General features: G+C 40.8%; 1 protein-coding gene across 5 annotated transcripts; it reads left to right on the top strand.

The window, feature by feature from the left end:
* Positions 1-4,720: 4,720 nt before the first annotated feature.
* On the top strand, positions 4,721-18,235 carry LOC133546476 (oocyte zinc finger protein XlCOF8.4-like). Of its 5 annotated transcripts, none has more exons than XM_061892243.1 (2): positions 4,721-5,201; positions 16,821-18,235. In XM_061892243.1, the coding sequence occupies exons 1-2, from the start codon at positions 5,027-5,029 to the stop codon at positions 17,912-17,914; spliced, it is 1,269 nt and encodes a 422-aa protein (XP_061748227.1). In that variant the 5' UTR covers positions 4,721-5,026; the 3' UTR covers positions 17,915-18,235. The 5 variants fall into 5 exon arrangements, 1 of the variants encoding a protein (XP_061748227.1); XR_009805218.1 differs by lacking the exon at positions 4,721-5,201 and adding an exon at positions 9,993-10,105; XR_009805219.1 differs by lacking the exon at positions 4,721-5,201 and adding an exon at positions 9,993-10,113.
* Positions 18,236-26,693: the final 8,458 nt, after the last annotated feature.

The raw sequence follows: 26,693 nt of genomic DNA, 5'->3' as shown, positions 1-26,693 counted from the left end.
GATTTGTATAATGTGTTCAATTTATGTCAACTTGCTTCTTGTTTTGCATGTTTTTGTCTTTTTAAAAAAAAAATATCTTGGTCTTTTGAGTTTTTTGGTTCCTCAGGGGATAACAGCAGAATAACACTGAAGGAGGCGGTGCCTCCTGAAGGAGCCCAAAACACTGCTCTTCAAATGGAACACATCCAACCTTCAGGGGCGGTTTAGCTCGGTTGGTAGAGCGGCTGTGCCAGCAACTTGAGGGTTGCAGGTTCAATTCCCGCTTCTGCCAACCTAGTCACTGCCGTTGTGTCCTTGGGCAAGACACTTGACCCACCTGCTCCCAGTGCCACCCACACTGGTTTGAATGTAACTTAGATATTGGGTTTCACTATGTAAAGCGCTTTGAGTCACTAGAGAAAAAGCGCTATATAAATATAATTCACTTCACTTCACTTCAGGTGTCCATGCAGGATGTACCACTCTGGAACATCAAGCCTCTCCCTACCTGCCAGGTACACCCACCGTCTTCTGTGTCTGACTATTGTTTTGTTGTGAATTTTGTCACGAAGCAAATCCTGCTAAAATATGACAAACTTTTGAGTGTAAGAATGTGAGCGATATGCTGAGATGTTGTACGTTTTGCCTTTTGACAAAATGTTATAAAAAACCTTTAATGATTTGTATTCTATTTTAATTTCAGCACATGAAAATATTTCTACTTCTGACTATCAAAGACAATGGAAAACCATTTTCCAGAACAGCCCTCACAGATCCTCCTGCTGCCCTAACAACTAAACTACATGTCGATGCTGAGTATGATTCATCTCAATCATTTGAGGAAGCTCTCCCTGATATAGGGGATTGGATGTACAATGACGGACATACGTTTAATGAAGGATTTGAAGATAGTTTGAGTGAGGAGTGTGCAGAAGAGTCCAATTTCAAGGACACAACAGACAAACCAATACATGACAATGCATCAGAAACCATGGCAGAGTGCCTTCTGATCAGCATGGGTTATGTAAACTGTCATAAAGTCACTGATAAGGCCCTAAGCGATATGCTCAAAATGTTCAAGTTGCTTTATCCCGATAGTCTGAACACAGACTGCTTAAACAGTGTGCAGAAGTTCCAAAACTTTTTTTTATCCCACTCTGCATCATCGCTTATTATATTACATAAATCCTCCAGTAATTGTTTTGGGCCAATAGAAAGTAAACAAATAAAATGCCTGTTTTGTGGGACTAGTGTGTCAGAAGAAAGATTCTCATCCTTTTTTTCTAAGTATGTACAGATTGATTTCTTCTTTACCACAGCACATTCATGTGCCAAATGGGCCCTCGTTCGTGAATTTAAACATGCAGGTTTTTCTTTGCTGCAAGATAGTGTAACATATGAGACATGCAGTCATGTTATTCCCCTATTGGAAACCTCTGCAGTACAGTAGTATTCTTGGATGACATATTGGGTAAAGTTGTTTTCCTTGACTTCACATCTATGCCTGGCATAGTGATTGCAGTTCATTTCCCCAACACACTTGAAAAGTTTTAGATAATTAAGAACTGAACTGGCCTAAGAAGCCACAAATCAATTTTTTGATCATTGTTATAAATGCTCTGAAAATACACACTGATGTGATGTTGCCGTGGATGCTGTAAAAGTCTGTAAATATGTACACTATATGGAGTATCATTGTTGATTATGTTTTTGCATTGTGTGTAATATTTCAGTGGCCAATTTATTAAATTTACATGTTTAATAAAACCACTGTCTTTTTTAATGAATACATAGGCCTACTATGCTACTGTATTTTAATATTAGTCCTTATAATGGTGGTTGGAGAGCCAAATATCTTCTGAAGTGGTACCTTGTTAAAAGAGTTTGAGAACCACTGCTCTAGAAAGTTCACAAATGTTAAAAGCTCTTAAAAAGTGTCTTGTGATCATATCAGTATTGTTTGGGTTCAGTTTTAAATCCCACAATTGTAGTCACTGAGTTACTGTACATTGCGTGTGGATAAGAAATCAACAAATTAAGTAGAACATTATTTAAATAAACCATTTAGATTACAGACCATATATCCATATTGCCTGAATTAATTATGTTCTCCAAATGTTGGCGTGAGATAAACTGGAGTATGATTGAGGTATAATTAAACTGTGTCAATTAAAATGCATTTTTGAAATTATTTTTTCCAAGCCAGAAAACGGGTATATAACAACTCAAATAGTGAGCAGTGAGAGACAAAACCAAGTATATCTCTCACTCAGACATCATTGAGACATATTGAAACCAATACTCATTGATTGTCTTTTTGCCGAAATAGCAAAGAGACATCTGAGAACTCAAACAGTGAGTAGTGAGAAACAAAACCATGTGCATCTCTCACTGAGTCATTATTGAGACATATTGGAGACCAGCTCGTTCATCTCTCATTTTGGTCTTTGTTGAAATCGGAAAAAGAGATAACTGTTAGACAACTTTGAGATCTCGCATAGTGCTCACTGCGAGCCTTATTTCTCAGGAGCTACATTTGAGAAGAATGAGAAATCTACTTTGGTCTCGATTAGTGCTCTTTTATGTCTGGGAGATATATATAAGACATATATGAGATCTCATCTTCAATTTTGCTTTGCTATGGGATGGCACAACAGATCCACACATATTTGTCAAAGCACAAGCAACTGTTGCAATTTTCTCAATCTGTATCGTGTACTGACTACTGGTGTACATATTTAAACGGTCCTCAAATGGATTTGAATCAGAATATTAGACATAACCTGCTTTTTCTGGGCCTGTAAAAAAATAATACCGTAGAATTAGTTTGAATATGAGAAAAATAAAATTGCCTCAAACGTTTGCTTACCTGTAACAAAATTATTTGAACATATTTTCGATGACTGGGAATGCTCGTCTTTCCTATTTATGCTGGCTATTTTCTGGGTTAGTTCGCCTTTGTGGCGATGAATTTTAGGAATACTAAAGAATCCACGTTTGACTGAACTTTGGCGGCGTTTAGTGCACCCATTAACCCAACACGAAACTACCATATTGTGTGCTTTTGGCTACCTGCGTGACGATTGTTTGCCTTTCAAAATGTCACACGACCCTTCGTGACCCGGATGAATGACGTCACATGAAAAGCATGTATTGCTGTCCTGCTGAAGACTTAATTAAAGGCAACTTATTCATGCAGCTCGACATAGTTCTTCCTACGGGTAACCACAAAGAACAACACATGGCAACACAAATGGGTTACATTGTTATCACCAGGAAAGATGAGATCACCTACCTAGGTTCCATTCTAGAGGCTAATCATTCCTGTGATAAAATGGCAACCAAGGTCATCAAAAAGGTCAACCAAAGAACGAGATTCCTCTACAGAATCTCCTCTCTGGTCAACAAAAGCACCTTGAAGATTCTAGCGGGAACTCTCATTCAACCCTTTTTCGATTACGCTGGCACCTCCTGGTACCCCAGCACCTCCAAAACTCTCAAATCTAGACTCCGAATATCCCAGAACAAGCTAGTTCGGTTACTTTTAAACCTCCACCCAAGATCACACCTCACTCCAACCCACTTCTCCAAAGTGGGCTGGCTCAGGGTGGAGGACAGAGTAAAACAACTTGCACTGAGCCTAGTCTATAAAATCCGCTACACCTCCCTGATACCGAAGTACATGTCCAACTACTTCCTGACCGCCATAACCACAACACCAGGGGGAGCTCCACAAACCACGTTAAACCCAGATTCCGATTTAACAAAGGTCTTAACTCATTCTCTTTCTATGCCACATCAATGTGGAATGCACTCCCAACAGGTGTAAAAGTAAGTGCATCTCTATATTCTTTCAAAAGCGCTCTAAAACAACACCTCCAGGCAACTTCAACCCTTTACTAATACCCTCCTCCATTCACATCCCATCTCCCCGGATTATAAATAACCTAATGTAAATAATCAAATGTACTTCTAATGTATATACTTGTTCTTATGCTATCTGAACTCACTATGTTCTCTGGTAGCTGTACATGTCCTACTGTAAGACCTACACTGTTTCAATGTCCACATTTCTCTGTTGATGCAATTGTTGATGACTGAAGTACTGATATCAACCAAAAATCCGCATCCCACCCCCAGATTGTAAATAATGTAAATAATTCAATGTATATACTATGATGATTAACCTGTGTGATGACTGTATTATGCTGATAGTATATATTTGTACCATGAATTGATTAACATGGACCCCGACTTAAACAAGTTGAAAACTTATTGGGGTGTTACCATTTAGTGGTCAATTGTACGGAATATGTACTGAACTGTGCAATCTACTAATAAAAGTATCAATCAATCAATTAACCAAACAATCAATCAATCAATCAATCAATCAATCAATCAATCAATCAATCAATCAAAAATGATATTTCAAATATATAAACCGTATTTTACTTTAAATCATGTATGCATGAAAATAATTAACTAGTAGTGTTTTTAATGCACTTATTGTGTTGTCTGTCTAATTGTAATAAATGCAGACGAGGCGTGTTCAACGTTGACTCACACAGCGTGCTCATAACCACATTCTAGCTGTCTGCATGGCGACATACGACACCACTTCACGGGGCTACCGCGCATGCTCGTCACCAGTGTTGCATGCTGGGTAGTGTAGTTCTGAAAACTCCCTAGCTCAAAACATCACAACTATGACTCTTTGGCCCCGCCCCTACGGACGTATGCTTGGAAGACATGCGCTTTGCGGCAAAGTCCTCCTTTTCTCCACACACGCTTCTAAGCCTCGGCACATCTCCTCACATCGCTACTAACTACACTTTATTCATCCTCCGTGTCAGGATAAACTCCACTCGTCTCAGCCACATTTGGAGATTATTAGGCCCGCTTAGCTTGATAGTTGTTTGAGCGCGCCAATTAGCTTAGCATGCTAGTTAGCTTAGCTTGTTAGCCGCTAACAAAGAGACGCGGATTTGATCAACACATCGCTTAGTTAAGATCAAGTGTGAGTGTAAAGTGTTGTGATTGTGTGAAAATGTGCGAAGGAACGATAGAAAAGTATAAGGAGGAACTTTGTTGTGTGAAAATGTGTGAAAGAACGATAGCAGAGTACAAAGAGGAACTTTCTCGTACAAAAGAAGAGAACGAGAGACTACGTCAACTATTGGAAGCTGTTTTCAAGAAACCTCAAGTTGTGTTACACCGAACAGGTTTGTTTACTTCTTACTCTCACATCTTTACTAACTTTATATTTCATCATGAACATGACGTGTTTGCAGCAGTCATTTCCATTAGATCAGGGGTGTCCAAACTTTTTCCACAGAGGGCCGAACACGGAAAAATGTAAGCATGCGGGGACCATTTTGATATTTTTCATTTTCAAACCATAACAAAATATATGGATTTTTTTTTTATCCTTTGGGCTCCTGGGGAGCATAGAGGGCCTCAGTCACTAAAATGTTAAAAAAAGGTCAAATTATTATTATTTTTTTATTTATTTAATGATTACAGTAAATCTCTATATCAACTTGAAGTTGATATAAAGTAAAACAAATAAGGTTTTGTGCCTTTTCAGTCAAAGACAACTTTGTTTTTTATAGTAAAACTGAAATATGCAGTATTTAGATAGTTAGTACTTTATTGATTCCTTCAGGAGAGTTCCTTTATTCAGCAATTCAAGCCCTCAAAGATCAATAATGCAGGACATCATTGATTTTAATTATTTAATATTTTTGAGTAATCACAGTGAAAAGTTAAATAAAATCCTACTAAATATATTTGAGATCCGAAAGGTTCCCCACTCATAAAGTGATGCATTTGTATGAGATTTTTTTTTTACTTTTAACACTTAAATTTCAAGATAAACTTCCAATATATATTTCGATTTTAAGTTTGAACTATTATTTTGTTTATTTTATGCTCTTTTGTCCAAATTTTGATGTTTTTATATAGCAACCACACAACATATGCAATATTTTTCGACATAAAACATTTTAAAGTGATTACTTTTAAGTAATAATTCATTATAACATAGATTTTTTTTGTCCTTTTTTTGAGCAATGGAAAAAAAAAAAAATAAAGACACAAAAAAAAAACTGCCTGCATGGCAGCTTTGTGTCAACATTGCCACGTTTTCTCATTATATTTCACTTCATTCCACTTTTTTTAAATCTTTTTTTGAATTTTTGCAATACTATCAATTTTGCAATTTTTGCAGAATGTGTGGCGATTAGCTGCGGGTCGCAAATGGCTCCCGGGCCGCATTTTGGACACCCCTGCATTAGATAATGTCCAAATAGAGGTGGTTTGGCACACTTATAATTAAAAAAACAACAATAATATTGTTTTTCATCAGATATGTAGTAGTATTGTATATGTGGATGGGGGCCCTGCTTTGGAAATAATGTGTACCCCTTTCAGAGATCACATTTAGTTCCACTTCAAACATTCACATGATGGAAAATGAGATGAGATGGTATAACGTGAACAGTTCTGGAACCTTTTTACTCGGGGGTTGACGGGATCTCGTTGGAAGCGCGATGTATGAGCAGACGCCGTTTGGGTATAACAAAATGGTGTCTGCCAATGTAGTTTACAATGTCACTACATCAGTAGTTGTCAAACTTTTTTCACCAAGTACCACCTCAGAAAATACTTGGATTTCCAAGTACCACCATCATGAACAGCAATAAAATACAGTAGCATAGTAGGCCTTAATTATTCATAAAAAACAAGGAAGTCACATTATTTAACAAGTATATTTAATAATTTTAAATACTGTTGCATTACACACAGTTTGAACATTAACACTGTGTTTGCATGTAGGAATTGATTGATTGATTGATTGATTGATTGATACTTTTATTAGTAGATTGCACAGTTCGGTACATATTCCGTACAATTGAACACCCGAATAAGTTTTTCAACTTGTTTAAGTCGGGGTCCACGTTAATCAATTCATGTTAAAAAATGAATTGATTGGAAAATAAAGACTGTACTTAAATATTACATAGTGCACACCAGATATTCAGGTGCACACCAGATAGTTTCTAGGATGCAGCTTCCTCAGTTGACCTCTGACCTGGTCCACAGAGATGACTAATGTCTGGTGGAGGAGGAGGAGGAGGAGTAGGGGGTTGCAACCATGGCTGGGGGGGAGAAGAAGAGGGGGTGGCTGTGATGAGGGTTGGGCAGGACATCCCCCACTTCAACCGGTTCTGGTTGAACCGGTTGAAGAAGTTCTTAATCTCATTGGCCCTCTCTATTGTCCCCCCCCTACTGCTCTGGTCTTTGTCTTGTGGCCTGTGATGGTTTTCACACCTTCCCAGACCTCCATCATGTTGTTTTGCTCCAGCTTCTTCTTGTAGCTGTCCTTAGTCTTCCTCACGTGTCCTTTGACCTCCCGCTGTGCTGCTCTCATTGCCTCCCTGTTTCCACTCCTGAAGGCAGCTTTCTTCTTGTTGAGGACAGCTTGAACCTCCTGTGTTACCCAGGGTTTGTCATTAGGGTAGCACTGAACGGTCCTAGCAGGGCAGGTCAGAAGTTGAGGTAATCCGTAAGACAGTGAGTCAGCCCATCAATGTCCTCACCATGTGGAAACTGTGTACCATTTGTCTGTCACAAATTGACATCACACTAAGACGTTCAGTGACAGTTTTCCAATGTTTATCAGTGATGTTTCTTCAGTTATTTTGAATTTTTGTATAGTATCAATCAATCAATCAATATTTATTCATCTAGCCCTAAATCACAAATGTCTCAAAGGGCTAAAAAGGCAGTAAAAACCTTTTAAACAAAATGTTTGCTCGTGACATTTTCTGAAATTTGTAAGTATATTCTTGCTATCATTTTCAGAATGTATAATATTGTGTTTCAGAGAAATGCTTTGACATTTTTGCCGATGACATCTATTAAACAAGACAGGGAGCAAAGTAATCAAACACAGACAGGATTCAATTTAGCTTTTTACCTTTTAAATTCCTTCCTCTTCTTTCCTGACAATTTAAATAAATGTTCAAGTATTTTTTTTTAAATTGTAAATCATTTTTATTGTCTGTATTGTATTGTGTTGTAAATATTCATGTTCGAAATAAACTAAAGAAAGAAAGAAAGAAAATAGGAATAATAAATACATTTTAATTTAATTCTTCATTTTAGCTTCTGTTTTTTCGACGAAGAATATTTGTGAAATATCTCTTCAAACTTATTATGATTAAAATTCAAAAAAATTATTCTGGCAAATCTAGAAAAACTGTAGAATCAAGTTTAAATCTTATTTTAAATTATTTTGAATTTCTTTTAAAATGTTTGTTCTGGAAAATCCAGAAGAAATAATGATTTGTCTTTGTTAGATATATAGCTTGGTCCAATTTGTTATATATTCTAACAAAGTGCAGATTGAATTTTAACCTATTCAAAACATGTCATCAAAACTCTAAAATTAATATTAATCAGGAACAATGACCAATGATGTTACATAAATTATTTTTTCAATTTTTTCAAAAAGATTAAAATTATCTTGTTTTTCTCTTCATTTCTTTCAGTTTGAATTTTGAATTTTAAAGAGTCGAAATTGAAGATAAACTATGTTTCAAAATGTAATTTTCATTTTTTTCGTGTTTTCTCCTCTTTTAAACCGTTCAATTAAATTTTTTTCATCATTTATTCTCTACAAAAAAAACCTTCTGTAAAAGGAAAAAAAATGTACGACGGAATGACAGACAGAAATACCCATTTTTTTATATATTAGTAGATTTATTTATTAAAGGTAAAATGAGCAAATTGGCTATTTCTGGCAATTTATTTAAGTGTGTATCAAACTGGTAGCCCTTCGCATTAATCAGTACCCAAGAAGTAGCTCTTGGTTTCAAAAAGGTTGGTGACCCCTGCTGTAGAGGGTCCAGTGTGTCTGGGATGGTCTTCTTGATGTGTGACATGACTATCCTCTCGAAGCACTTCATCACTATTGGGGTGAGTGCAACAGACAGGTCACAGTGTTTTTCTTTGGCAGGGGCACGATGGTGGTGGTCTTGAAGCAGGTGGGCACAACAGCTTGTGCTAGTGACAAGTTGTATATGTCAGCAAGTACGTCAGCCAGCTCTGATGAACACACCCTGAGGGCCTGGCCAGGGATGTTGTCTGGGCCGACTATCTTCCGTGGGTTTGTTTTCTTCAGAACTGTACGTACCTCTGCTGTTGTCATAGTGAGCGGTGGGTCCTGCATGCGCTCCGTGGTCAGAACCCCTCTCTGTTAGTTGGTGTTGAGGACCTCGAAGCGGGCATAGAACTCATTCAGCTCATCTGGCAGTGATTGTTGGCTGTTTGTGACCCCCCTGCTCCCCTGCTTGTAGTCTGTGATGTGTTGCAGGCCTTGCCACATGCGTCGGGAATCTGTGTTGAAGTAGAATCCCTCCAGCTTTTGTCTGCATTGTCCCTTGGCCTCGCTGATGAATTTACACAGGTCATATCTGGCCTTCTTGTAGTCCTCAGCGTTGCCTGAGAGAAATGCAGTGGAGCGGGCATGTAGCTTGGACCGAACATTAATCCAGGGTTTTTGGTTTGGGTATATCTTGTATTGTTTTCTGGGAACAATGTTTTCCACACACGTACTGATGTAGCCAGTTACACTGGAAGCATATTCCTCTATGTCCACAGTACCGTCATCCCTCTGAGCAGCAGTTTTAAACATGTCCCAGTCTGTACTCCCAAAGCAGTCCTGAAGCACTAGTTCAGTGTCTTCATTCCAAACTTGAACAGTTTTACTCACTGGGGGGGCTTGCTTGAGACGCTGTCTGTACGCTGGATGTAGAAAAGCTGAGATGTGATCAGATAGTCCAAAGTGTGGTCTGGGTACAGCTTTGTAGGCTCCCCTCACGTTGCAGTACACCTGGTCCAGGGTGTTTATCTCCCTCGTAGTAAAGTTCACATATTGATGGTATTTTGGGAGGACACTCTTTAGGTGGTTAAAATCCCCAGCTTTCATGAACGCAGCATCGGGGTGTGGGGTCTCTTGTTTACTGATGACGTCATGCAGCAGCTTTAGCGCTGTAGTGGAGTCCGCCCGTGGCGGGATGTAAACAGACAGTATAAACACTGCACTGAACTCCCTTGGCAGGTAAAAAGGTCTGCATTTCACCATCAACAACTCAATGTTGTCCGAGCAGTGTCTTTCAACCACCTGTACGTCCGAGCACCAGCTGTTACTCACGTAAACACAGACGCCGCCTCCGCCTTTCTTGAAGCCTTTGTCCGGTCTTCACGGTAGACTGAGTGTGTTGTTAGCTGGATAGCAGAGTCTGGGATGCTGTCCGAAAGCCAGGTTTCCGTGTAAATAAGTGCACAGCATTCTCTCAGTTCACGTTGGGATGTAGTCCTGGTTCTCAGCTCATCCAGCTTGTTGTCCAGTGAGCGCACGTTAGCTAGCAGCAGGCTAGGTAGTGGTGGTTGTGTAGCTCTAGCATTTAGCCTAGCATGTAGCCCCGCCGTCTTGTTGTGGTTGTTTTGTGGTTAGCTGGCTCTCGTCGTAGCAGAAAGTTGAAGTCCGTCAGACTAGAAGTGAGCTTGTGGTGAGCTTTTCCGATGTCCAGAAGTGCATCTCTGTTATATCTCACTGTTGCATGCAAAAACTTTGCATTTAGGATGCAAATTAGTACTACAAACCCCGTTTCCATATGAGTTGGGAAATTGTGTTAGATGTAAATATAAACGGAATACAATGATTTGCAAATCATTTTCAAGCCATATTCAGTTGAATATGCTACAAAGACAACATATTTGATGTTCACACTGATAAACTTTTTTTTTTTTTTGCAAATAATCATTACCTTTAGAATTTGATGCCAGCAACAGATGACAAAGAAGTTGGGAAAGGTGGCAATGAATACGGATTAAGTAGACGAATGCTCATCAAATACTTATTTGGAACATCCCACAGGTGTGCAGGCTAATTGGGAACAGGTGGGTGCCATGATTGGGTATAAGAGCAGTTTCCGTGAAATGTTAAGTAATTCACAAAGAAGGATTGGTAGAGTGTCATCATTTTGTAAGCTAATTGTCGAACAGTTTTAGAACAACATTTCTCAACAAGCTATTGCAGGGGTGCCCATTACGTCGATCCCGAGCTACCAGTCAACCGCGGGGGGTGTGTCAGTCGATCTGGAGCCAGGCTTTTAAAAGAAATAGACCTAAAATTTAGTGATCATCAATCTTCACCAAGACGTCACTTAAATGACATTCACGGTACCGGAGGGTCTTGTGAGATGACGCTGGCTGCTGCAAGATCATTATTATTAAAATATGACCGAGAGGAAGGCGAGAAACACTTTTTATTTTATGCGCTAACTAAATACAGAGTCTCGGAAAACTGGCGTGCACAAGCGATCCCTCAGAAAGCTGGCGTGCACATCACTTGTGCACGCCAGCTTTCCGAGACTTTTATTTTGTTAGCGCAGGCAGCATGAAGCAGGGCTTTTATTGTGAAGATAGGAAATGTGCAGTCGGCCTTGAGAGTTTTGACGGAAGGGACGGCGCGAAAGTCTGTTGAAATAAAAAGTGTTTCTCGCCTTCCTCTCTGTCATTTTTTCATAATAATGAACTGGCAGCAGCCAGCGTCATCTCACAAGACCCTCGGGTGCCGTGAATGTCAATCAAGCAAGCTACGGAATTTGCCGCCAATGTTTTTCTTGTAAAGTGTATAGAAGCTTGATGAATTAGATGCCAAAAACCAACCACTTTCATGTGGTATTGTACAGAAAGGACAACTTTTTTTCTCCTCCATTTGAAAATGTGGGCGTTATCATCATTACTGTCTGATTCCAATCAATGCAAGTCATCAGAATCAGGTAATACACCAATTTATATTCTTGTCTTCGTGAAAGAAAGACATCTATATGTGTTACACATGCTTGTATTATCATTAAACACATTTAACTTGTTTACAAAAATGTCTCTTTCATAAATAAATAAATATAAATGATATATATAAATGAGGTAGATCCCCTCGAGTTGGTCAATTGAAAAGTAGCTCGCCTGCAGAAAAAGTGTGGGCACCCCTGAGCTATTGCAAGGAATTTAGGGTTTTACCATCTACGTCCGTAAAATCATCAAACGGTTCAGAGAATCTGGGGAAATCACTGCACATAAGCGATGATATTACGGACCTTTGATCCCTTAGGCCAGGGGTCGGGAACCTTTTTAGCTGAGAGAGCCATACAAGCCAAATATTTTAAAAGTATTTCCGTGAGAGCCATATAATATTTTTTGTAAGACTGAATACAACTATTATTCTATCTTATTTCAATTATTGTGCAGAAATATTGGGAAATACATATCATAGCAACATAATGCCTTTATTTCACAGAAAAGAGCAATTTGTATAATTTTTAAAGTACGATATAGCGACCACACAAAACCACTTCATTAGGTCACAATTACTAAAACTAAAAGACATTGTAGAATTGAATAGTCTATTAATGCTGTTCAAAGCGAGAAATACAATTCTTCCAAAGGACGTACAAAAGTTATGTGTTCACATCTGAAGATGAGAACCACAGAAGGCCGTATGACTTTAAACATCCAAGAGTGCCAACAAATTTGAAACAAATGTGCTTGTCTGTTGTTGGTGTGAAAGCATGATATTCTCTAAACAAAGACTTAAAAAGCTGTGAGAATACCTTTGTTTTTAAAAAGAGTTATAAAAAGAAAAAACTGGAATTATATCAAACTGAATTTTTATCTGATTGGACGTGTCATTGTGAAAATACTTAAAGGACAATTGAAAAGTATGTTGGAGTTCGGGTGTTGTTGGAGTGAACAGTTATAAAGTCATCGAAAATAATTGATGTTAAAAAGGGGGGCAGATAAATATAAGAATATTATTCTTCCATCTGCTCCTTTCTGATCATGGAAATGTATAAGAAACAAAAAAAACAATGAAAGTGTCAATTGTACGTGGCTTGTATATATGCATTTTAATGAAAGGAATAACAATAAATGATGATGATGCATTCATTTTTAAGTAAGTCCAACATTTTTTGAGTATAATAAGTCTCTTATTCTTTTTAATAACATTGTTATTCTGAAGCTAACCAACAATAAATAAAATACTTCTTACCATTAATGCGACTTCTTGAACAGGTGCGGTAGAAACCGGATGGATGGATTAAAATGCATGAAAATATTTTATATTTTGAACGTTATTTTTGACACTATGATTACCGGCAGAATTATTCATTACTTACCATGTTTAGCAATGTCAGCTAAGATTTATCTGAGAGCCAGGTGCAGTCATCAAAAGAGCCACATCTGGCTCTAGAGCCATAGGTTCCCTACCCCTGCCTTAGGCGGTACTGCATCAAAAACTGACATCAGTGCGTAAAGGATATCACCACAGGGGCTCAGGAACACTTCATAAAACCACAGTCAGTAACTACAGTTGGTCGCTACATCTGTAAGTGCAAGTTAAAACTCTACTATGCAAAGCCAAACCCATTTACCAACAACACCCTGAAACACCGCCGGCTTGGCTGGGCCCGAGCTCATCAAAGATGGACTGATGCAAAGTGGAAAAGTGTTCTGTGGTCTGACGAGTCCTCATTTCAAATTATATTTGGAAACTGTGGATGTGGTGTACTCAGGAACAAAAAGGAAAATAACCGTCCGGATTGTTATTGGCGCAAAGTTGAAAAACCAGCATGTGTGATGGTATGGGGGTGTATTAGTACCCAAGGCATGGGTAACTTACACATGTGTGATGGTATGGGGGTGTATTAGTGCCCAAGGCATGGGTAACTTACACATGTGTGATGGTATGGGGGTGTATTAGTGCCCAAGGCATGGGTAACTTACACATGTGTGATGGTATGGGGGTGTATTAGTGCCCAAGGCATGGGTAACTTACACATGTGTGATGGTATGGGGGTGTATTAGTGCCCAAGGCATGGGTAACTTACACATCTGTGAAGGCACCATTAATGCTGAATGGTCCATACAGGTTTTGGAGCAACATATGTTGTCATCAAAGCAACGTTATCATGGACGCCCCTGCTTATTTCAGCAAAACAATGCCAAGCCACGTGTTACAACAGCGTGGCTTCGTAGTAAAAGAGTGCATGTACTAGACTGGCCTGCCTGTAGTCCAGACATGTCTCCCATGGAAAATGTGTGGCGCATTATGAAGTGTAAAATACGACAACAAGACACCGGACTGGGCTTCACGGTGGCAGAAGGGTTAGTGCGTCTGCCTCACAATACGAAGGTCCTGTAGTCTTGGGTTCAATCCCAGGCTCGGGATCTTTCTGTGTGGAGTATGCATGTTCTCCCCGTGAATGCGTGGGTTCCCTCCGGGTACTCCGGCTTCCTCCCACTTCCAAAGACATGCACCTGGGGATAGGTTGATTGGCAACACTAAATGGTCCCTAGTGTGTGAATGTGAGTGTGAATGTTGTCTGTCTATCTGTGTTGGCCCTGCGATGAGGTGGAGACTTGTCCGGGGTGTACCCCGCCTTCTGCCCGATTGTGGCTGAGATGGGCGCCAGCGACCCCAAAAGGGAATAAGCGGTGGAAAATGGATGGATGGAAGACACCGGACTATTGAAGGACTGAAGCTCTACATAAAACTAGAATGGGAAAGAATTCCACTTTCAAAGCTTCAACAATTAGTTTCCTCAGTTCCCAAACGTTTATTGAGTGTTGTTAAAAGAAAAGGTGATGTAACACAGTGGTGAACATGCCCTTTCCCAACTACTTTGGCACGTGTTGCAGCCATGAAATTCTAAGTTAATTATTATTTGCAACAAAAAAAAAAGTTTATGAGTTTGAACATCAAATGTTTTCTCTTTTTTTAGTGCATTCAACTGAATATGGGTTGAAAAGGATTTGCAAATCATTGTATTCCGTTTATATTTACATCCAACACAATTTCCCAACTCATATGGAAACGGGGTTTGGATAATAAATAAAAAACGTAAATGTTGTCAGGACGACGACGCAAAGACGTCAGTCACGGGGGGCGCCATCTTGAAAAAAAGTCATTGTTGATATAATATGCCTTATTTTTTTGATGAGTTCAGTGATTATTGACTAGATTATTACTTTGGGAATGTGAGAGAAGAAGTGTTGTGGTGTTGTGAGAATTGTCTGCATTCACACAATTCCTTGGAACAATTGCCTCATCTACTTATTATTATTATTATTATTATTATTAAATGTAGCTTACCATATTGCTGAAAGTTTTAACTTCCCCTTGGGGATTAATAAAGTACCGTATTTCCTTGAATTGCCGCCGGGGCGCTAATTAATTTAAAACCTCTTCTCACTCTGGCACTTACCAAAGGCATGCGGTAAATTTAGGCCTGCGCTTAAAAATTTGAGTGTGATGTAAGGATACATCATGAAAAGCACATTTAATAGAAAAAAGTTATTATGGTCTTACCTTTACTTATAAATGATGTCTATGCGCAGCTCCTTCTGATCAAAAGCATCGATAACTTGTTTATAGAAGTCCTCCTTATCTTTCTTCAGTTTTAAAAGTCTCTCTGTCTCGATGGAGATCTTCCATTATTACCTCCTGCTTCGATTGAAAGTCCAGTTTAGAAAACGGTTTTATTTTAGATATGTAATCCTCCATGTTAAAAGTGCAAGCGAGAGGAAAAAATAAACACACGCTGCTCACTCTTGCTGCTTGTTGTCACTTCTTCTTCAGCCGAGTAGTCGCAAGAAGGATCACTAGCGCCCTCTACCACCAGGAGGCGGGAGTCATTTAATGACTCATATTTGACACACGCAGCTACGGTATATTAATAAAACATAGCTGCTTACTGTTCTTTTTAGAATATTCAATAACTTGGACCTTAAATCCTACTGAATAGCTCTTAATCTTCTTCCCTTCATGCGATTTCAAATTTTTTAAATCAACCTCCTCCATTTTGAAAATGATGACAGGTGAAGTGTCACTCGTGACGTGGCGAGTTTGACCCGGCGGGAATTGTAGGCATATGCTAATTATTTGGCGAAACGAGTTTGACCCGGCATTAATCCTGAGCCGGCGGTAATGCTAAGCATGCGCTAATTAGTTTGCGAAACGTGTTTGACCCGGCAGTAATTCTAGGCAGGCGCATACTATATACCCGGCGGCAATTCAAGGAAATACGGTATGTCTGATTCTGATTTTGATTGAATGTGTGGACTGCATGAATGATGCCTTCTCAGTTCTCACTCTAACGCAATTTGAGTGTCTAGTAACGCACTAAATAATATAATCCATTATTACTATTATTAATAAGGTAAACAAGTTATCTTTTGAAGGTGCTGTCAGTAATCTGATTACTTCTTCCCAGTTTAACTGTGGTGACACTATCTAAATGAAAGCAAAACAGATGTCATCTTTCTTGGCCAACATGTTGACTGTGTTCATGCTTCTTTTATAACAGACATGTCTCTAAAGATGAATAGGAAAATGACTAATTATTGTCCACCAGCAGGGGGAGCTCATCACTAGTACTACTGTGTGGAGGCTGGCATGTGGTACATTATTTCCTGTGTGTGTATGACTTATTCAGAGGGAGAACAGCACACTTTCACGTATGGCGTCTACCATTAAGGATTGCAGGAATGACTTTTAGGAAGTTTTTATATGAATAAGGTGGATTGGATGTTGGCCTGAAAAAGCATTCCTCTGAAGGTCTTCTTCATGTGTCAGCTGGAAGTACCCTGACTGCTGTGAGGGGACACTGATGAGATTGTGAAATAATTTCTTGGTGTAGGACAATGTCTCATGTGATTGAGCAAAGCTGGACTTTTCTGAAGAATGTTTGTTTTCTCCTGTTCCGCAGAACTCAATAAAGGACATCTTCCTCATGAGCAGGAAGAAGAGCCACAGCCCCACCACATTAAAGAGGAAAAAGATGTACCGCATTCCCAACACATTAAAGAGGAAGTAGAGGACCCACAGCCCCCCCACAATAAAGCGAAACATGAGACGCCACAGACCCATAATGTTAAACTGACCCTTCACAATAAAAGGCAAGCGGAGGACCCACTGATCTTACACATCAAAAAGGAAGAGGAGGATCCACTTACCCCTCACTTTAAGGAGCAAGAGAACCCGCTGACACCTCACATTAAAAAGGAAGAGGAGGATCCACTGACCCCTCACTTTAAGGAGCAAGAGGAGGACCAAGAGGCGCCGCACATTAAAGAGGAAGAGGAGGAAGAGGGCATCAGTCAGCCTAAATGGTTGGTGGAGTTCCCAGTGACTGGTGTCCCTGTGAAGAGTGAAGATGATGAGGTGAAAGGTGAAAGTGAGGAGAGGGGAGGGGGGGAGCCTCCAAGCAGCAGCTCAACACAACACATGACAACAGAAGCTGATGGAGACCACTGTGGAGGATCACAAGCAGACAAGCTCTTAGCTCCACTATCAGATAGTGAGGACACAACGTCACACTCTCCTGACACTGATGATGAAGACTCTAAAGATGATAAGACATGTCACACTGACAACACTCACTTCACATCTTCTCTCTGTCACAAAACCCTTAAATACCATAGTTCTCTAAAAAGACACAATAGAACACACACTGGAGAAAAACCTTTTTCTTGTTCAATTTGTGGTAAAAGTTTTACACAAAGTCAAGATGTGAAAGTACACATGAGAACACATACCGGAGAAAAACCTTATGTCTGTTCAATCTGTAGTAAAAGTTTTGTACAAAGAATCACTTTGAAAGTACACATGAGAACACACACTGGTGAAAAACCGTTTTCCTGTTCAACCTGTGGTAAATGTTTTACACGAAGTCAGAGTTTGAAAAGACACATGACAACACACACTGGTGAAAAATCACATTCCTGTTCAATCTGCAACAGAAGCTTTTGTGACCGATCAAGGCTTCTAGCCAGTCTCCATGGGGCCCTAAGCAACATTTGATTTTGGGGCCCTCTATTTCTGCCAATAATATTGATTGTTGATCATTCACACACCTACCAGTCATTGCGGCTCTGGCAGTGTTTACATGATCCTATTGTCAGCCTGGCATGTCTTTACAAATGACATGTCATTTATAAAGATATGGGGGTGGCCCAGCTAAGAACATAAATAATACCAATGAATGAAGGAATGATGTCCAGACTGCCACATATACTTCCTAATTTTAAAATGTAGAAAACATTCAGCTACAAGAGTGGCCTGGGGTTGAACAGTCCAAGTGATAAAGCTTTGTATTTACAGTAAAAGTGTCCTCTTGTCTCATCAGTCTTGTACATATTTGTCTTTAATTACTAGTTTATATTTTTAGTTAATTGTTCATATTTCATGTTTAATTTGTATAAAGAGAGCGCAGTCTACTGAAGTTAAATTCCATGTGTGTTAAACATAATAGGACAATAAAGGTGATTCTGATTCACTTTATTATTTTTGATAACAAACACCTGAAACAGCAATGTGCAAAAATAATTCGTAATGCAAGAAAAACAATAAATTGCAACAATAAAATCACTTAAATATATATAAAAAGGAACAAATTCAATTGTACAAAAACCAACATAAATACATTAAATATCAAGCAAATACTTAGATAATATTAATGAACAGCGTTACCAGAAACAAGGTAACATAATGCACCTGAAGGACACACTAGACCTAATACTGTACTGGGGCACAAATAATAATAATAATAATAATAATTCATATGAGCGTGCAAAGCGCGCAAGCAAAAACATTTTTAGGACTTATTTATCATAAAAAATACATAAATAGTGCTTTAAACTATGAAATCATATTAGATGATGTTGTATGGATCTTTGATGAACCACCTGAAATTAACTAATGCATTTGACCTACTTGTGCACTTTTTTACTCCAGACTTCTAAACTGCTACTGGTAAAAGCAAAGGAGAAGAGCAATGAATCTTTTTGAAATATTTATATTACAGTAACTGTTATACAGTTGACCAGTGGTTCCCAACTGCTGGGTCCTGACATAAAAGTGGATTGTGTGTCATTTTCAGTGAGTCGCAGTCACATGTGTGCATGAAAAAAAAAAAAGTTAAGGGAGAAAAAAATCAAATTGTGGCAACAAAACCAGATATTTTTAGCCATTTTTCTAGTGACTATTAGTGAGTATTTTAGCAAAAGGCAAACCGAGTAACCAATGGAGGAGGACTCAGGACAGACATGGAAATATATATTTTTTAAATCTAAATGGGGCAACAAAACCCGATATTTTCAGCCATCTTTCTGGTAAAAAATACAGAAATGTTACTATTTTTTCTGGAAACAAAAGCAGATGCTTTAGCTGTAGCCATTTTTCTGGTGACAAAACAAGATTATTTTAGTCAAAGTCACACCGATTAACAAGACAAGTCTATTGTGCTATTTTTCTGTGATATAAACTTGAATGATTTAAAAATTTGGCTTACGACTTGATGATATGGAAAAATGTTTTTCTTCCTGAAGAAAAACCATTTGAGAAGCACTCAACTCACACATGCTGACTCCAAATCATCATTGATGCAGAACCAGCAGACAATAACCAACATTATGTTTCATGTTGATTGGAAATTCCCCCGACAGCTCGTACAGCAAATGAATATGTTTGTCTTGATACAAGGAATAACCTTAGCTAACTTAGCATCAACTTAAGACAATGATGTTGCCTAGCTAGCTAGGACTTCACTTACATCTCTCATTCCTCGCTGCTTCTTCCCTGCTGTGGGCAAATAACTTTCTTAAATCCATCTAGGAATTACAGTTTGAGTCAAATCAAAATCAAAATAATATAATTAACAAATTGTCGTCGGCTAACGTTACCTACCTCACGCAGTGATTCTCATCCTCTCTCTCTCTGTCTCTCTCTCTCTCTCTCTCAACTGAAGTCTCCACACGTGAATAAATTACCATATTAATTAGCCATGTGCTCATTGTTACGTGAAGTGAATACAGTAGAAATCAATTACCATACGAAGTAGTATGTGCGCTGTGGTCTATGTTATGTAGACTTAAAACTCTGAAGCGTTTTTTTTATTGGTGAAATTTTTACTGGGGCACTGCAGATCAATACTGGGGCACGTACCCCAGTGAAATCTGTCTGGTGACGCGGCTGGAAGGATTTGTCCTTTTTTGTGACATTGTTTTGCCTCTATCTGCGCTTTTGATGCCCAGTGCGCACTGGCATTGCACGGCAGGCGGCAAACGTCACAGGTGCAGCAGGTAGAGAGCTTTGACATTTAAAGAGAGGCAGGAAGAATCACTAGGCCTAGATCAGCAGCAGCACTCAGTTGACCTAAAATTGTGTTTTTGTACAATAATATATCTTTGATCATTTAGAAATCATCAGTCAGACTCGTACATGTGTAGCGATGAAGTACTCCTTTGTCTTGTGTTTTTCCCCAAAAGACGACACCCAGTCACGTTTCCGACTCAAACATGGTTTATTCTGGTGAAAACAATCATAGTGAGTCTCCAATCAGCCACTTTACATTTATAAACCGTCACGTGGAAGACAACAGACTGACTAACACATTAACACACGACAAAAAAATACACAATACCTGGTGAAAACAATCACAGTGAGTTTCAAATCAGCCTCTTTACATTCATTGACCTGTACAGAAATACAACAAAACAAAACTTAACATAAATACGTCTCTTTTAGGCCTACAGCTAGCCTGCTAATAAGTTAGCTGAAAGCTAATTCAGAGAGCGCCAGAAAGTACAACTTAGCGTCACGTGGAAGACAAAAGACTGATGACACACTCGTGTCTCAGCCTGGAAGTCTGCTATGACATGTGACGTTCAATGACCATAAAAAATATAGGAAATGAGAGTACCGAATTTAGAATAATAACAATTGCGAAATAAAGAGTCACATTACATAATGTGTAAATGTAATAAATTATATAAAATGACATTAAAATAAGAACAGTAGTAAGACAGTAAGCAATTGAGATCATAAATGACCTCCGTTACACATGCAAAAAATAAAAAATAAAACATTTTTGTTAATTGCTTTTGGGGGCCCCCTGGTGGCCGCGGGGCCCTAAGCAAGCGCTTAGTTCGCTTATGCCTCGGGCCGGCTCTGGGCCATTGTAGCATGTTTTTTACAGTTGTACACAATCTCCGAACATTAACTGCCAAGGCATGGACCAGAAAAGCCAACGTCGTGAGTACAAGCGAAAGTGGATGGCTGCCAAGAGAGCACAGAAACCACTGGCACTAAACCAGGTACCTGGTCCTGAAAGTGGAAATGATGATGACAGTTCACTTGACTTTGTCGCTGCAGAGAACATCCAACAAGAAGCAGCCATAGATGTTCCAGCAGAGCCTACTATTGATGACAGCTCCACTTATGCTGGTGGTAGTGGCGATGATTCTGATCAAAATGACAGTGAAGGTGATGCTGATCAAAGCAGTGATGGTGATGCCTAGGATATCATCCACCAACATGGAACCGGACAGTAGTTTAGCAGGTGGGCTTGGAGTGTGGGCAACTGAGTTTCAAGTCAAAAACAATGCGGTTGACAGCTTGCTCAAACTCTTGAGGCAGCCGGGCCATCCTGACCTCCCATGTACAGCACGTACACTATTGAAAACAGACAAAATGGTATCAATCGAGAATGTATCTGGCATGGAATATTTTTATTATTATTATTGTTGTTATTATCATCATCATCTTCATTATTTTATATGTATTATTGTCATCATTTATTGTCATTGCTATTGCTATTGTTCATATTGTTATTATTATTGTTATCATTATCGTTATTATTATTGTTTAGTCATTGTTGATATTATCATTATTATTATTGTTACTTCTATGACATCACCCAACTAGTTAAACTATATGAATTAGTATCAATAAGAGGAATACATTGAATTGTGTGTGTGTGTGTGTGTGTGTGTGTGTGTGTGTGTGTGTGTGTGTGTGTGTGTGTGTGTGTGTGTGTGTGTGTGTGTGTACAAACAATCCTATATGCAATTTGAGTAATACTAATATTCTGCAAATGTAAAAACAAATAGGAATTCTGACTAAAGAATTGGTGCCGATGGAAACTAAGAAAAGGGATTTGGGTACATTATCTGGAGTACAGGGCAGGCAAGTGGGGGATCTTATGTTGGTGGATAACTCCTCTGGCAGGGGGCTCCCCTCCTCTCTTTTAATGCACAGCATAGGACACATAATAAGTACACTATCTGGAGTACAGGGCAGGCAAGTGGGGGATCTTATGTTGGTGGATAACTCCTCTGGCAGGGGGCTCCCCTCGTCTCTTTTAATGCACAGCATAGGACACATAATAAGTACACTATCTGGAGTACAGGGCAGGCAAGTGGGGGATCTTATGTTGGTGGATAACTCCTCTGGCAGGGGTCTCCCCTCGTCTCTTTTAATGCACAGCATAGGACACATAATAAGTACACTATCTGGAGAACAGGGCAGGCAAGTGGGGGATCTTATGTTGGTGGATAACTCTTCTGGCAGGGGGCTCCCCTCGTCTCTTTTAATGCACAGCATAGGACACATAATAGGTACACTATCTGGAGTACAGGGCAGGCAAGTGGGGGATCTTATGTTGGTGGATAACTCTTCTGGCAGGGGGCTCCCCTCCTCTCTTTTAATGCACAGCATAGGACACATAATAAGTACACTATCTGGAGTACAGGGCAGGCAAGTGGGGGATCTTATGTTGGTGGATAACTCCTCTGGCAGGGGGCTCCCCTCCTCTCTTTTAATGCACAGCATAGGACACATAATAAGTACACTATCTGGAGTACAGGGCAGGCAAGTGGGGGATCTTATGTTGGTGGATAACTCCTCTGGCAGGGGGCTCCCCTCGTCTCTTTTAATGCACAGCATAGGACACATAATAAGTACACTATCTGGAGTACAGGGCAGGCAAGTGGGGGATCTTATGTTGGTGGATAACTCCTCTGGCAGGGGGCTCCCCTCCTCTCTTTTAATGCACAGCATAGGACACATAATAAGTACACTATCTGGAGTACAGGGCAGGCAAGTGGGGGATCTTATGTTGGTGGATAACTCCTCTGGCAGGGGGCTCCCCTCGTCTCTTTTAATGCACAGCATAGGACACATAATAAGTACACTATCTGGAGTACAGGGCAGGCAAGTGGGGGATCTTATGTTGGTGGATAACTCCTCTGGCAGCGAGCTCCCCTCGTCTCTTTTAATGCACAGCATAGGACACATAATAAGTACACTATCAGGAGTACAGGGCAGGCAAGTGGGGGATCTTATGTTGGTGGATAACTCCTCTGGCAGGGGGCTCCCCTCGTCTCTTTTAATGCACAGCATAGGACACATAATAAGTACACTATCAGGAGTACAGGGCAGGCAAGTGGGGGATCTTATGTTGGTGGATAACTCCTCTGGCAGGGAGCTCCCCTCGTCTCTTTTAATGCACAGCATAGGACACATAATAAGTACACTATCTGGAGTACAGGGCAGGCAAGTGGGGGATCTTATGTTGGTGGATAACTCCTCTGGCAGGGGGCTCCCCTCGTCTCTTTTAATGCACAGCATAGGACACATAATAAGTACACTATCTGGAGTACAGGGCAGGCGAGTGGGGAATCGTATGTTGGTGGATAACTCCTCTGGCAGGGGGCTCCCCTCGTCTCTTTTAATAAACAGCATAGGACACATAATAAGTACACTATCTGGAGTACAGGGCAGGCAAGTGGGGGATCTTATGTTGGTGGATAACTCCTCTGGCAGGGGGCTCCCCTCGTCTCTTTTAATGCACAGCATAGGACACATAATAAGTACACTATCTGGAGTACAGGGCAGGCGAGTGGGGAATCGTATGTTGGTGGATAACTCCTCTGGCAGGGGGCTCCCCTCGTCTCTTTTAATGCACAGCATAGGACACATAAGTACACTATCTGGAGTACAGGGCAGGCGAGTGGGGAATCGTATGTTGGTGGATAACTCCTCTGGCAGGGGGCTCCCCTCGTCTCTTTTAATAAACAGCATAGGACACATAATAAGTACACTATCTGGAGTACAGGGCAGGCGAGTGGCGGATTTTATGTTGGTGGATAACTCCTCTGGCAGGGGGCTCCCCTCGTCTCTTTTAATGCACAGCATAGGACACATAATAAGTACACTATCTGGAGTACAGGGCAGGCGAGTGGCGGATTTTATGTTGGTGGATAACTCTTCTGGCAGGGGGCTCCCCTCGTCTCTTTTAATGCACAGCATAGGACACATAATAAGTACATTATCTGGAGTACAGGGCAGGCAAGTGGGGGATCTTATGTTGGTGGATAACTCCTCTGGCAGGGGGCTCCCCTCGTCTCTTTTAATGCACAGCATAGGACACATAATAAGTACACTATCTGGAGTACAGGGCAGGCGAGTGGGGGATCTTATGTTGGTGGATAACTCCTCTGGCAGGGGGCTCCCCTCGTCTCTTTTAATGCACAGCATAGGACACATAATAAGTACACTATCAGGAGTACAGGGCAGGCAAGTGGGGGATCTTATGTTGGTGGATAACTCCTCTGGCAGGGAGCTCCCCTCGTCTCTTTTAATGCACAGCATAGGACACATAATAAGTACACTATCAGGAGTACAGGGCAGGCAAGTGGGGGATCTTATGTTGGTGGATAACTCCTCTGGCAGGGAGCTCCCCTCGTCTCTTTTAATGCACAGCATAGGACACATAATAAGTACACTATCAGGAGTACAGGGCAGGCAAGTGGGGGATCTTATGTTGGTGGATAACTCCTCTGGCAGGGAGCTCCCCTCGTCTCTTTTAATGCACAGCATAGGACACATAATAAGTACACTATCTGGAGTACAGGGCAGGCGAGTGGGGGATCTTATGTTGGTGGATAACTCCTCTGGCAGGGGGCTCCCCTCGTCTCTTTTAATGCACAGCATAGGACACATAATAAGTACACTATCTGGAGTACAGGGCAGGCGAGTGGGGAATCGTATGTTGGTGGATAACTCCTCTGGCAGGGGGCTCCCCTCGTCTCTTTTAATAAACAGCATAGGACACATAATAAGTACACTATCAGGAGTACAGGGCAGGCGAGTGGCGGATTTTATGTTGGTGGATAACTCCTCTGGCAGGGGGCTCCCCTCGTCTCTTTTAATGCACAGCATAGGACACATAATAAGTACACTATCTGGAGTACAGGGCAGGCGAGTGGCGGATTTTATGTTGGTGGATAACTCTTCTGGCAGGGGGCTCCCCTCGTCTCTTTTAATGCACAGCATAGGACACATAATAAGTACATTATCTGGAGTACAGGGCAGGCAAGTGGGGGATCTTATGTTGGTGGATAACTCCTCTGGCAGGGGGCTCCCCTCGTCTCTTTTAATGCACAGCATAGGACACATAATAAGTACACTATCTGGAGTACAGGGCAGGCGAGTGGGGGATCTTAAGTTGGTGGATAACTCCTCTGGCAGGGAGCTCCCCTCGTCTCTTTTAATGCACAGCATAGGACACATAATAAGTACACTATCAGGAGTACAGGGCAGGCAAGTGGGGGATCTTATGTTGGTGGATAACTCCTCTGGCAGGGGGCTCCCCTCGTCTCTTTTAATGCACAGCATAGGACACATAATAAGTACACTATCTGGAGTACAGGGCAGGCGAGTGGCGGATTTTATGTTGGTGGATAACTCCTCTGGCAGGGGGCTCCCCTCGTCTCTTTTAATGCACAGCATAGGACACATAATAAGTACACTATCTGGAGTACAGGGCAGGCGAGTGGCGGATTTTATGTTGGTGGATAACTCTTCTGGCAGGGGGCTCCCCTCGTCTCTTTTAATGCACAGCATAGGACACATAATAAGTACATTATCTGGAGTACAGGGCAGGCAAGTGGGGGATCTTATGTTGGTGGATAACTCCTCTGGCAGGGGGCTCCCCTCGTCTCTTTTAATGCACAGCATAGGACACATAATAAGTACACTATCTGGAGTACAGGGCAGGCGAGTGGGGGATCTTATGTTGGTGGATAACTCTTCTGGCAGGGAGCTCCCCTCGTCTCTTTTAATGCACAGCATAGGACACATAATAAGTACACTATCTGGAGTACAGGGCAGGCGAGTGGGGGATCTTATGTTGGTGGATAACTCCTCTGGCAGGGGGCTCCCCTCCTCTCTTTTAATGCACAGCATAGGACACATAATAAGTACACTATCTGGAGTACAGGGCAGGCAAGTGGGGGATCTTATGTTGGTGGATAACTCCTCTGGCAGGGGGCTCCCCTCGTCTCTTTTAATGCACAGCATATGACACATAATAAGTCCACTATCTGGAGTACAGGGCAGGCAAGTGGGGGATCTTATGTTGGTGGATAACTCCTCTGGCAGGGGGCTCCCCTCCTCTCTTTTAATGCACAGCATAGGACACATAATAAGTACACTATCTGGAGAACAGGGCAGGCAAGTGGGGGATCTTATGTTGGTGGATAACTCCTCTGGCAGGGGGCTCCCCTCCTCTCTTTTAATGCACAGCATAGGACACATAATAAGTACACTATCTGGAGAACAGGGCAGGCAAGTGGGGGATCTTATGTTGGTGGATAACTCCTCTGGCAGGGGGCTCCCCTCGTCTCTTTTAATGCACAGCATAGGACACATAATAAGTACATTATCTGGAGTACAGGGCAGGCGAGTGGGGGATCTTATGTTGGTGGATAACTCCTCTGGCAGGGGGCTCCCCTCCTCT

Source organism: Nerophis ophidion, unplaced genomic scaffold, assembly GCF_033978795.1.
Source record: "Nerophis ophidion isolate RoL-2023_Sa unplaced genomic scaffold, RoL_Noph_v1.0 HiC_scaffold_30, whole genome shotgun sequence".
Lineage (NCBI taxonomy): Eukaryota > Metazoa > Chordata > Actinopteri > Syngnathiformes > Syngnathidae > Nerophis > Nerophis ophidion.
Note: the sequence above shows the minus strand (reverse complement) of the source record. Positions and strands in the feature narration are given on the sequence as shown.

Bases quoted from the DNA above. Each gene is read 5' to 3' on its own strand.
- LOC133546476 (XM_061892243.1), top strand. From the start codon at position 5,027: ATGTGCGAAGGAACGATAGAAAAGTATAAGGAGGAACTTTGTTGTGTG. The intron at 5,202-16,820 runs GTTTGTTTACTT...CCTGTTCCGCAG, and splicing joins AGTTGTGTTACACCGAACAG to AACTCAATAAAGGACATCTT.